Consider the following 13,570-nt stretch of genomic DNA (forward strand, 5'->3'; position numbering starts at 1 on the left):
AATGTTAACCAGAAAAATTGTTGCAAATTCAAGAAAGAACTCATGTATAATGTGACCAAGCTATAGTTTAATCAAGCATAAAAAAACAAGTTCATACTTCTTTTAAAAAAGAAAGACTGAAAAAAATTCTTTCTCATCTAATCCAAGTACCTTCAGAAAATGCCCGGCCTCCATATAATTTCTAATTCAGGTTATAATTTTTAGTATAGTCTAACTAATAAAACCTAAAAGTACTTAAAAAAAATTACAGCTTATGTAACTTCTCTGTCATTCACATTAGAGTTCTTTTGCACATTATTTCTTTGCAGAGCTTATTTTCTACAGTACAATCATGCATTCTAATGTTTTATGTATCAGAGAATAATGTGAAGGTCTCTCACCTGCTTGTTAATGTTATATACCCTTACTTGATGAGATTTTTAGAAGTCTAAATTATATTATCCTACTTCCTGGAAATCTGAATAACTCCAAATTACTCATTTTACATTTCTATTCCAAGAAGTATCTTCTTGCTGAATGCCACGTTAAAAGTTCAGACTGAATTAGGGGCTGAGTTTTAATAGCAATACTGTTTGGTTTTGTTTGTTTTTAAAGAGACATATTATTGGGCATAACAGCAGCAAATCTCTAAGACCACAGGGTCCTCCTAGTCATGTATTCATACCTGTATGTATATTAACTTGATCAATACTTCACACAGTACAAGGGCTTCAAAGTCTTAAAGATTTAAAAGCCTAGGCAAGTTTTCATGTTTATCTAAGAACAAGAAAATACTACAATACTCCATAAAGAACAAATATATGTATTGTAGATTTCTTTGGAATAAATGTGAAAGCACATGGAAGTAAGATTGAAAAAACTGGACATATTTCTTTACAAAAAAGGAATTTACCAGGGATAGAAGCTTGTACAGATGAGTTTTCTATATACAGCAATTCCACCGGATGCAATCCCAATCATAAGATCTAGATTATGGAGATCCTACAAAAGAAAATTACGGTAAGAACACAGATGCAGTTTGTTTAATTTACATTTATCAATTAATTAATTTATTTTCAAGCTTTCTATACCAAAATTGCTACACTTGAGGAAAAAATCAATGACAGTTTTGAGTGTTTATTTCTGCGCATCTCTTTCCTTTGATGTGATCTATTACACATTTTAAATATTATTCATTAATTAAAACAAGTTGTAATGTTCATCCTACTACTCTGGCTCTTCTATGGTTTGCATCAAGAGTAAATCTGCAAGTCTAGCCTTATTAATTTCAGGAAAGAAACTGAAGTACTTCCCAAGTTTAGTCAGGTAAATGTCACAGAATTTTGGGAACTGACCAAAAATTGCCTGATTATATGCCACTTAAAAAGAGAGAGGAAATAATTCCTTACTTTTTCCTAAAAGGTCTTACCAAGAAAGACTGCACAGGAGGTGACTACAATTTTGCATATGAGAATATGTTGGAGAAATACACATAAATATTTCATGAACTAAATGAAATCCATTATTAACTAAACCAAAAGCTGTGCATTAGCTTAACACATGCAACTGGAAAAAAAAAATCCTAAATTTACCATCCTTTCTAGGTATTGAGATACTCAAAAGAAAACACATTCTTCCATATAAGCAAAGATTTGAAATTAAAAAAAAACAAAAAACAAAAAAGCAGAGAGGAGGATGCTGGATGGTCATTTTGAGCCTAAACCTAGACTGATGTTAAAGAAGTTACAAATCTTGGCTTCCCACTTCTTATGAACAATACACACTAATGTGTTATTACACAGATTTCTAAATAGAGCTAAATGCATACATAAATCCACATGTAACTAGAATCCATTGTTTAAAATATCAGGTTTGACTCAAAAGCAGTTTCAGACTGCTTTAATAGGACAGCCAATGGTAACAAATCCTGGTCAAGCCTTCAGTAGCACAGTTGCTCCTCTAGATGGTACTCTGGGCTCAAATAATACGTGGTTTTCCTCCATGTCCAGTCCTAATTTCTTTATATTAGGAAAGTACAGGAGAATACAGGTAGCATGTGCTCTGACAATACTGTGGGAAGTCTTCAATAAATCCTTTAAAAATAGTTGAATAGAAGTGTGATACACGCACATGAATGAATCCAACCTAATTTGCAAAGCATAATACAGGAATCCAAAACTGACATCCCTGTATTTTAATACTTGGAAAGAACACTGAGGTATCCAGGAGATTAACTGGCTATAGTTTGCTGTTTCTGCCATGATATGGCCAACCTAAAGCAGGGTAGAAAATTGTATTATTCCTACTTGGAGCTTACTCCTGGTTCCTGCTTTTAAAAATCAATATTGTGAAGAAAAAAAACAGCTTTAAAGGTAAAAGCTGAAAATCTACATCATTAAGCAGAAATAAAGGATTACCTAAAATATTTGATAGGGATTTATTTGGCTGAACTACTCTATTTTCTCCAGAAGCTTTTTCAGAACAAAGTTCATTCCTCACCCTCCTCTGCACCAGCCCAAACCACTAATCTCCTATGTTATTTGTTATGAATTCTCTTGTGTTTAGCCTAAGAAACACAAAATCAAGATGCTGGAATAGCACAGAGAGAGGTATAATGAGGTACAGTTATTTCCCTTTCAAAACATCATGCTGTTAAATTGCAGCAAAAACAAAAATAAAAACAAAGAAATAGCATGCATGTATTTATAAAAAAAAACAGGTAACATGAAGAAGATAATAATAATACAAAAGTTGTGAAGATAAAAAATTATCATGTCAGGCATCTAGCTAGTTAAGTAATGATTCATATTTGATTTAATTTACAATTACCATCTTGATTTTTGTAGATATGGAAATAATATTGATTCAACAAATTTCCTATCTTTGACTCTCTGAGTAAAAATGAAAGATGAGTGAACAGCAGATTAATTATTGAGCAGATGGGATAGAGGTCCAGAGTGAAAAGGAGATTAGGAATTCAAGAAATATCAATATAGTTTTAAGATACTGAATTCACTCTCTTGAGTCTTCTAAAACTATCGCATTTTTTAATATTTTAGCAGTTCAGATTTTTCATCAGAAAAAAAATCAAAAGTGCCTGCAGATGAAAATTGAGCTCAGATTAGAGTTGCATGTTTAGTAAGTTGCTAAAAAGAAAGCTCACACTTATGTTAAATATTTAACTTTGTATCATAAAACAAAAAAATGAAGGAAGCTATATATTCATCTGCTCTTCAAGAAACATTATCCAAAAGTATCCCACTCTCAACCACCAGTACAGGAGCACCAGCTTCTTTAGGCCCTTAGTGTAAAAGCCAGGTGTTACCTGGTTCTTCTGCCACACACAATCTAAGAGGAACAAGACCGTAAGAATCCACAGAGATAAAGCCTTTCACAGACACAGTTTAATTAGCCGCTGCTAAATCTGGTCAATGCACGGGGATGTGACACAACTGGAAGGATGATTTAAAAGCAGTACTGAGTGGGGGAGGGTATCACTAGGCACTGTAAACATCCATGCCAAAGCAGGGACAGGACATAGTAACCTCTGTGAAGAAGCATCTTATAAACCTTCACTGCAAACTTCTTACAGGCCTATGGGAGCGAAGACCAATCTCATGTTGGCTGAGAGGTTTGCCTCATGGCATTCAATCCAAACAGTGACTTGAAACTGATGTTTTGGAAGTACAAAACCACAGAGACAACCAACTACACACCTACTAACAACTTCCCTTCTCAGCTTCAGGTCATTTACAACTAGAGGATTTCCTGGTTTAGAAGCTTTTATGTTTAATGGACTCCAGTGACTGCCTAACTCCTCCTGATTGCTATTTCGCTTTGGGCATCCATTAAACCAGAAGTAATGATTACAGTTCAACTGCAGTCTTATGGAAAAAGTTCCTTTACTTAAACCTGTCTCTTTTTGGGTAGATTGAAGATCACTAAATCTTCTATTACCAAAGGAAAAAAAAAAAAGGAAAAAAAAATAATTGTTGCCTCTTCAATTCCCCATGCTGTTCACATGCTACAGAAGGCTTCTCCTTAAAACATTCATGATTGTTATCCTTCTCTGTACGTTTCTTTTTCCATTACCTACTCTGAGATAAGGAAGAGATAGGAAGAATGAAGCTCAACATCCAAATGATATCACAACTCAATTTGAAAGGTGGCATGATATTATCTGGTTTGCTTTCTATTTCCCTCCTAGCAGCTTCTAAATGTCTAGATGTCTAGTTCAAGTGCTAGAAAAAACAGATAACTTCAAATATTTCATCCTTAAAAAAATTGAATTGCAACAAAAGCATTCTTTTGAATTGAAACAGGAGCAAAATGCTCTGCAGTAAAATTTCATTTAGCTGAAAATGTCTGAACCCAGTCTATCTTCACTACTTGGCATGGTATGACCACTACTGACATCCTGCATGCAGTTCAGTGGCCTGCAGCTCAGAAAGAATAATGGAAATTGGAAGAGCTTTCAGAAACAACATCCCATTAGTATTAAGAGACTGGTCACATAGTGGAAGTCTTAGCACTCAAGTTGGCTTATCAAAATACTAGGCTATAGTAGCAGTTAAAAGGCAAATATGCAATCAAGTTAAGTGCATATAGTGATCTCAAGTGTAACACTAAGAGCTTCTTTAATAAAGTAGAAAGGTGACAGATGACCCAATGGACAGACTATACAAAGTCAGATTTAATAATTTCCTTTCCTTTCTACTTTTCTCCATTCTTAAAAAGAAAGTATCTACCTTTTGAGCACTGTGTTTCATGAATATGAATGTAATTATGGTCGCTTCATAAAGAAGTATTTTAGGAATTCCTAGAAATCCAATGCAACACCCACTTATTGGTGGCAGCATAAAGAAAAACAGGAAGAAAGTATGCTGAAGAAAGCAAATTACTCATTCTATTCCTTCCTCATCATTAAAGAAATTTATGAATTTTTCATTATAACTCTCAGTGTCAGGATTGTTAGCACAACTCAGAAAAATGTTAAGAAAACTAGAAGTCGTCTTCACCTAGGAAACCAATTATCTGTAGTACACTTCCTTTAGTTTTTACACTACAAGGCTTATACCAAAACAATTAACTACAGCATAGAAGCACAAACCTTAATGTGTACACTAGGATGCAAATAAAAAAGCATTTTGGGGATTCACTTCAGATAAATAGTGTAGTCAAAAAATTAAATAGCAGCAGACAGTGAAATACTAGGACATGTTTCTTATCTAGATGCACACCCTGTATCTAAAAGATTTCAGATATATTTTCAGTGGTCATCTCTCAAGCTGTTAAACAATTCTTAGATTAAGCCTGGGAACACAGGAATTGAAGCAAAAAGAAAAATCTCTATATTCTTAACACTCAAGAAATTAGTGCTAGAAATTTAGAGAAATTAAACTCTTAAAACACCTGTCAACTAATAGCACTAAACAGAGCATTCATTTTCTTTCATGCTAAAACACACAGAAACCTTTGTAAAATTATTAAATAAAATATATTGCAGTAATTAGTTTATCTCAAAAATACTTTATTATACTTTTGAGGGGCTCTAGTTTATTTGGTTGAAATTCCAGCACTTACGTCACACATAAATTATTGAAAAATTATCCAGCTCTAATTAAAAATAACACATGATACAGTCAACACTGAAATGTTACTTTTTTTTACTGCTATGAATTAACGTAAAAAAACCCAAACATATAAATTTACTTTCTAAGGAAAAAATTACAATGTAAACATACTCTACCACTGTGCAATTCCACTCCATAGAATTCAAGTGTTCTTGCTATATTTATGTAGCAGGACTCTGCTTCAGATTGCTTGAGGCCACTAAAAGAAGGGAAAAAATAATATATATGAACCACAGACAAGTCAAAAATAAAAGGTATTATATCATATTTATTCTAAATGCATAAAACCAGAAGAATGCCAAAGACCAGTGCCTGAGAAACAACCTCCCATTAAGTAGTGCTATGATTTCTTTACTGGTGAAGGCCCTGCTAAAGTACTCTCAAAAAACTGAGTGAATTATACATGAATTCATTACCTTAGCCATTCTGGACCAGCTGTTTCTAGAAAAATCTTTATTATCTGTTATGTTCAAAGGCATAAGGATACAATTTCCCTGTAAAATCTTACTTTTTAGTAAGAAGTTGTATCTGTAAATATTGCATATTTCATAGTCCCTCAGAAAGAAGTCATTTAGAAGAAAGATTAGAAGCAGAAATGTACTAATAAAATAAAGGGGAGAGAACAGGTTAAAAGTTAAAATTATGAAATTCACCAAAGAAAAGACATCCAAGTTTACCTAAAATCTGTAAGCCCTAAAATATTTTTTTCTCCTGCAGCTAAGACATACAAGCATTTGACCTTCTTGTCTTGAAGAAAGCTTCTGTAAGTACAGGTATAAACCTCTTTGCTAGGTGAGCTTCCAAAACAACATGCATAAAATTACATTAATCAAATGCAATTTAGGTACAACCTGCAAAAAGCTGACATAACATTGAGTTACATTAAGAAGTCCAGCAACTATTACTTCCAATTAATATCCCTCCTTTTAAATGCAAAGCCATCAAAATACAATGCCCTGAAATAGCCTCACTAGGAAGTATTACAACATGCTGCAGAAAACTGAATTCTACCTTGAACTGGAAAGCCAAGGCCAATGTGGCTTGAGGATGCCATAATATCAAGAAAAAAGAGAACAAAGATGAAAAAAGTATTGTTTGTCACAATCCTGAGCTAAACTGGTTTCTCAGATCTACATGTACACTGACTATTGTCACCTTGATTCTGAAAAACTTTAGTAGACCTTATCTCTTTCAGAAAATTACAGAAGCAAACCAATGTGAAATGGCCATTTTCTTACATCAAAGGATATCCTGAATGTGTTTGCAAGAGTACATTACTGTAATTTTAAATAATATCATCAAGTACTTTGTCCACAAGGTCTATGGCACACCAACAAAACATGCCTGCAAATTTTAATTCTCAATTTGTATACTCCATCTACACCAGACCAGTCATGCCTTGTGTCTTGAAAGGCCCACAAGTATCTCAGCATAGACTTAGGTATTTTACTCATTGTTGTTACACCCTCCTACTTAATTAGAGGTGAAATGAAACCTTCAGGTCCCTAAGCAGATGGTAATTATTCAGTGAGATAAACAGGCAAGAGGAAGCTGCTCTTGGTGTTCCAGTTTTTATAGTTGTTGATACCCAAGGACTAACAAACCTCAGCTGGAATATAAGCACACTATTTAGCTTCAAATACATCCTTCTCTTCAAACTGATAGCCGGATCTAGGCAAGCACCATGAAAACCTTACCAATTTGGACAATAGCTGCATCCTAAGATCTCAGGCTGCTTATGTAACTAAGCAAAACAGCAGGAAAACCATGTTGGAACCAACTATAGACAGGAAAATCCCCCTATGGATTTAGGGATGAACACAGAAGGAAAATTCCTGAAGCTATACCAGTTCAATATGACAATAAATGCTTTCTTAACAAGTACATACTATCCACTGAACAGTGTGACACAGACTTGAACAGGAAATATTTCCTCAGATTCTGCAAAGCAACACAAAATCTAGGTAACAAAAGCCTTGCACTGATTTACAACACATAACACAACACATGACTTGCCAAGTCTGTATTTCAGCAATTCCAGCCTTTTCCTTTTCATTTGTGAAGTTTCTCAAAGGATAGATACCAAAGAATGAAAAAAGGATAGATGTTTATAGGCTTGACTTTGAAACCCTCCAATCTAAGAATACCAAATTTAAATAACCTATATGGTTTACAGCAATATTTTTATTCCAGATTAGCAGAAATCTCATTCCAAATCAACAATATTCTCTCAAAAGGTAAAAAAGCAAATTCTTCCTTTCCATCTTTCCTTCCCAGCAGCTCTGGTGAACGCCAGAACCATTCTTGTCAAGTATGTTCTTAGCACTGATCTAGTGAAATTCATGTCTGAGACATAAGTGTTCTCTACGAATGCCCAAGGAGTACACAAGAAATACTGCCAGGATAAACAATAATTTGTCTGCCTCTCCTTGCACTCTGAAGTAAATTTTGCTTAGGAACTAAGTTTCAAAATAGGCATTAAAACAATAAAGAAACATTTTTCCAGTCCAACCTACTCAGTATTTTTATTCAGATCTTCAATTACTAACATCTCTGTTAATTCCAACACAGAAGTTAAACTTCTCAACCATCAAGGCCTCACCCCACCAAAGACATTCAGTGAAAGCACTGATATCACTGAAAGGACTAAGAGAAGAAAGGAGTCTTTCCAACAGACCTCACCACACTTTAGTCTGGACCAATGCTAACTTCCAGTCTTCTCTGCAGAACATAACCAGTTTTATATCTCTTGTTACCACAGCACTAAATAGATGAGCTCAACCCAGCCACTCCAAGACTCTTCAGAAACTTCCCTCAGTGGTCTCCAAGATGACTGCTTCCCAAAGACAAGCAGATTTACTCATTCCTATCAAAAAGTCCCCCTCAAAAAACTACTGAACCAACTGGAAACAGTAAATTAATTTGGAAGGAATAGAGGCATCAGCTATTGTGTGCCCCATCATGAACTGTTTGGAAAGCAGTCCAGACTAGTATCTCCAACAGAAAGAACAGCTGGAGTTAAGAGTTCAATGGTTATCTTCTTTTGCCCCATAAATGACAATGCCTATTCTGGATGGCTAGGGAGAACATGTGAAGTTCAGAGCTACTTGCTACACCCACTAACAGTAAAGAAATTAGAGGGAAAAATAAGAGTATTGAAAGATGAGAAAAAATAGCTGAGGGACATTAGGAAGAGATGAAAATGGAAATATTTCAGGGTATAAATCACAGAAACTAAGAGAGTGGGAAATTAGCTCTGCTGCAGTTAAGATACAGACGGAGAAAACAAGTCTACAGAGATTTGGATTTCATTTGCTTACAGACAATTTCTTAGATTGATATATTTGCATTCAGCTTGTAAGTATCTGATCAACACCACTAATTCCAAAGCTGCAGTCTTACAGGAGACAAATCAGCAGGGTCAGGAAAAATAATTAGCAGCGCACTGACTGGAATAATCTGTTGCAGTCTTTGTATTACACTCTGGAGAGGGGAGTGAAAGCACAAAGTTAATTGAAGTGTTTTGTGGTTATGGCATTTCTTGGAGTATGTTTCCACATATACAGAAAAAAAAATCTCTAGAATTTGAAAAATTACCAAATATCCTTCATGCAGCAAACCCCTCAAACACCCAGTATAGTGTTCTAAATAGTTGCTTTTAACAATGTTTAAGGCTAACTAATCTGGAATTAATAACTAGAAATTTATTTGAATGTTTCAACACCTTAGCATCATACCCTGAATATAATTAATATAGCACCTCTATGATAAACCAAAGTATTTAATTTAACATAAGCTATATGAAATACAACTGCGTGCTGTAATGAAACTACTAAGAACTTGAGTCTTCCTTTTGACATTGTTTTTTTCTTTAAAAGCTCAAAGGTGAGAGAGAGCTAAAACATCACATTACCTGTGTTGCTCATGTAGTGTTTCTACTTTGGTAAGAAAATCCTTGTTCTGCTCTGGTATAAAGTTGTAATTTGACAGATATCCTGAACAATGCACTGAAGCATTATAGTCTCCAAGTTGCGCTGTTAAGAAACAAGAAACACATACAAAGTTTTCATAGTTAATTGGATTTTTGTTTAGAAGAAATTCCTTCTCATTAGAACACAAATACATATGGGAAAATGCAGAAATTACCAATTATTTCCCAACAGACAAGAAGTGTTGAACATAGGGGAACTGTATGACCTCAGCGAGGTAAGATTTTTTCAAAACACACCATAACTATAATCTCAGTCACTGAAATGACTCAATACTTTATTTAGTTATTCATGTAGCCTCACTTTTGCATCACAAGCTGTAACAGCACTAGACAGACGTCATGTGTCATGCCGACACAGACGAGCAGTACTGTAACATCAGAAACACCAAATTGCTTCAGTAAGAAATGGCAAATGAAATCAATTTGACACATTTACTTGACTAGAACATATTAGAAAGTCTTCAACAAGATCTGTTACTTAGAAAGCATCCACTTCTCACAAATTCAGGTGGAAATTGTTCTGCTACCGACTAGGGCACTGTCCCAGAAATTCAGCTGAGAATTACTTAACAGAACATGTGAAATAACTGCAGTTTGACACATAGCATTGCCAAGCTGCTACATAAGTAAATAACTATAACCTGTACTAACTTTCCTTCTCATAAGTAGTATAGAATAGCGATTATAAAGCCTTAAAGTTTCCCAAAAGTTATTGGCATGATTTGAAAATTAACACAAAAGAAGGTAATTAATAGGCCACAAACAGTTCAGCACTGAAAGCTCCTCAACTGAATCAAAGTTCAAGAGCACACTTTTAGGATATACTATCAATAATATTATCACTATTTTCCAGAAAATTAAAAAAAAAAAAAAAAAGTACAAAAGAGATATTTAAGTGACTCAAGTTGAGGGGCATGAGAGGCACATCAGAAATAACCTGTAACTAGTAATTATGCAGGATCTGTGATGCACGGGATAACTAATAATTGCCACTTACATATATTTAAACTCCATGATTTATATGGCCCAGGAAATAGAAGTACAATGAATCAAGACAATTTCCAGGGAAATGCAGTCAAAAGCTAATGTAGCTGCACACCTAATTGTCAGCATCAAGAGAAATATTTCAATAAAAAAGGGAATGATAAAGAGTAACTAATTTACTTTGAATGCAAATGTTCTTGTACACTTAGTTATTTCTTTTTAAAGGTAGCCTAAGATTTAAATTAATTAGCAAATAGCAGGCAAAGGACTAAATATTTACCAGGAGAGCCAAAACACATATTTGAACATTACTATATAATTTATCTGAAGAACAAAAAACCAAGAATGAGAAAAAACAAACCAAAACAAAAAAACCCCAAGCCAACCAAGACAGAAGATGTAGAAGTATCATAAGAAACTGAAATGATTTTTAGGAATAGCCATATATTGACAAAAGTCCAAGCCTGCCAGTGCTAACTCTAAGGCAATGACAATAAAAGCAAAAATTAGGAACTTTCAGAACTAAGTAGTTTACTAATAACAGAGTAAAATAAAACTCACAATTTCACAATTACAGTAGTTGAGTGAGGATCCTTTCCTTTACTAGTCATTTACACAACCCATCCTTTCTATGAAACAATCTACATCTTTAATGTTTGTTGCAGCCAGTTTGAATTCCAGTCTTGCCAAAGGGAAAAGACCAGATTGCCAGAAATAAGATAACGTAGTTTTCTACTTCAATTTTCTTTGCAGCAGGAAAAGATATTTTTACTATAATTTTACCTTCTTTAAAGGGGACAACTGTTATTCCTTCATTCATTATGAGGTATTCTTTCTAATCTTCTAAATAGGCTACTGTTTTTTTTCCCCTCTTGCTATTAGCTACCTGAGGCCATGCCAACAAGGGGAGCAATTAGCTTCTCCAACTCCCTAGCCAGCTGTTACAGTAGAAGAGAAACATCTTGCAAGACTAATGATCTTGTGTAAGATTCAATTATCTAAGTAGGAAAAATAGTTAGGACATATTGAGACATCGGCAAGAATAATAACCTATTATGCTTCTCCCTCTTCACTGGATTTCTCCAGAAGAGAGCAGAAGGGCAGGAAATATTAAAGACATATTTCTAATCTGAGTTTCTCCTGACATAGGTTAAAATATTATTATTTTTATACTCTAACTAACTTTCTCTTCACTGAGTTAGTATCTGCTGACTCATGATCAGAGCAGAAACTTTCTCCATTCTAGACTACTGTTGCCCTTTAATTTATTATAACTGCCAAACAGTATAGTGCCAAATGAGGGAAAGTGGAACCAAGGACAAGTCAAAAAACAACAAAATCCCTGATATTTGAATATCAGAATGTTGTATTTTAGAGTTATACATCTAATATGAAACACTTTAAAAAAGGAAAGTGATGGACCATTCATTTAGAAGGCCATATTCAACAAAAAGAGGATATTTATTTTTTAATTTTTAGTAAAAGAACAGTTCAATAGCCAAATAGCCATGTTAACATGACAGAAAACTAGTTCTACAAACTTTCAATAAAATAAGAGCCATAAGTGCTTGAAACACAAGTCTTGAGATACATGTTTACAGAGCATAGGATCTGTCTATGCCTTATTGAAGGCTAAATAAGCCATATATTTTTCATACTTTTTTCAAAAGCCATTTGTTCAGATATCCTTCAAGGTGCAGATAACACTGTTCACCAATTCTACAGACTTAGCTTGCAAATAATAATAAAAAAATTGCATGCAAAGTAATAGCACCAGAATCTATTTCTGCACATGGGCATTTCAAGTAACTTCAGATGCAAGAAGGGAAATGTATAAATGGCTCATTGGCTAACCATGATGAGAAATCAGTTATAGTTCATACGGACAAACTGACTCAAAGGAATGCCTACAAAAGCTAGTCTTTAGAAACTGGTTTAATATCAACTTTCTATAGACCTGAGAAGTCTACACCAGAAAAGAATTAAGCGGTTTCATACTGAATTTGTAACTTTTTTGCGATTGTAATACTTTAGTTAACACGAATAAAGCACAAAAGTGAATTGAATTGCCCTTTTAAAAAAAAGGAAAATTACATATAAATATCAGGTTCCCAGGGGAACAGAATAAACAAACCACAGGAAGAGTATTGCACATAAATTGTAAAAATCCTCAGGTATGAAACTGTAGTCCAGGATTAAAACATAGTTAGGATCACATGACTGGTCTCCAAATCAGGACAGCAATAATGACTCACATTACTGAGATGAGGGTGAAATGTAGTATTAACGGCTAATGATTAATTTATCTTCATATGAACACTGAGGTACAAAAAGAAAATACACTAATTCTAGACAGTTTAATCAGTTCAGAAATTCTAAGTGATTGCTTCTTGGAACAAAACGAGAACAGAAGAAAGATGAACTTCCTAGCACAAACTGTTTCTCAACAGTAATTACAAATTATTCAAAAATTTTTTATACAAAAATATAAAAAGTATTAAAATGTTTCTGGAAGTAGAAAACAATCTGCAGAATTCAAAGAACCAACATGAAAATGTAGACACTTATTAAAGACAGACTAAAAAGTACACTGAAATGAGCAAAATGACACCATGTTGAAAATTATTTTCAGAGAGAAATTCTTAAAGGACCAAAATCCACAGAAGTGAAAGCTGAGAGAAGGAAAGGCGTTTCAACAAGTGGAACATGTATCCAAACAAGGATGTGAACATGAACACTAACCCACTCAGCCCCTAAGTAATTGTGATGGCCCTACAGGACAAGTAGAACTAACTATCATGGGAGTTAAAACTAACTTGTTTTGTAAAAGGAAATAATGCTTCACACTCAAGAGCCCTGACAAAATGTTCAGCCTAGGCACAACTGTAAATAGCTGCTTATGACCACTTATAACAGCTGGCCATTTTGTGGTAAGACAGAATGAGAAATTAGGCATTAATAAAAACAAAGGAACATTTGTAGA

The 13,570-nt window shown here is 34.2% G+C and overlaps 1 protein-coding gene across 5 annotated transcripts in view; it reads right to left on the reverse strand.

The window, feature by feature from the left end:
* PTPN3 (protein tyrosine phosphatase non-receptor type 3) overlaps positions 1 to 13,570 on the reverse strand; it is a 167,334-nt gene that overhangs the window by 64,639 nt on the left and 89,125 nt on the right. For all 5 annotated transcript variants that reach the window (XM_058832834.1, XM_058832835.1, XM_058832832.1 and 2 more), the window contains exons 8-10: positions 9,526 to 9,646; positions 5,724 to 5,811; positions 893 to 981 (exon numbers count right to left, since the gene is read on the reverse strand). In XM_058832834.1, the coding sequence (XP_058688817.1) occupies positions 893 to 981; positions 5,724 to 5,811; positions 9,526 to 9,646 (298 nt within the window). The remainder of the gene's footprint in view (positions 1 to 892; positions 982 to 5,723; positions 5,812 to 9,525; positions 9,647 to 13,570) is intronic.

Source organism: Poecile atricapillus, chromosome 2 (assembly GCF_030490865.1).
Source record: "Poecile atricapillus isolate bPoeAtr1 chromosome 2, bPoeAtr1.hap1, whole genome shotgun sequence".
Taxonomy (NCBI): Eukaryota; Metazoa; Chordata; class Aves; order Passeriformes; family Paridae; genus Poecile; species Poecile atricapillus.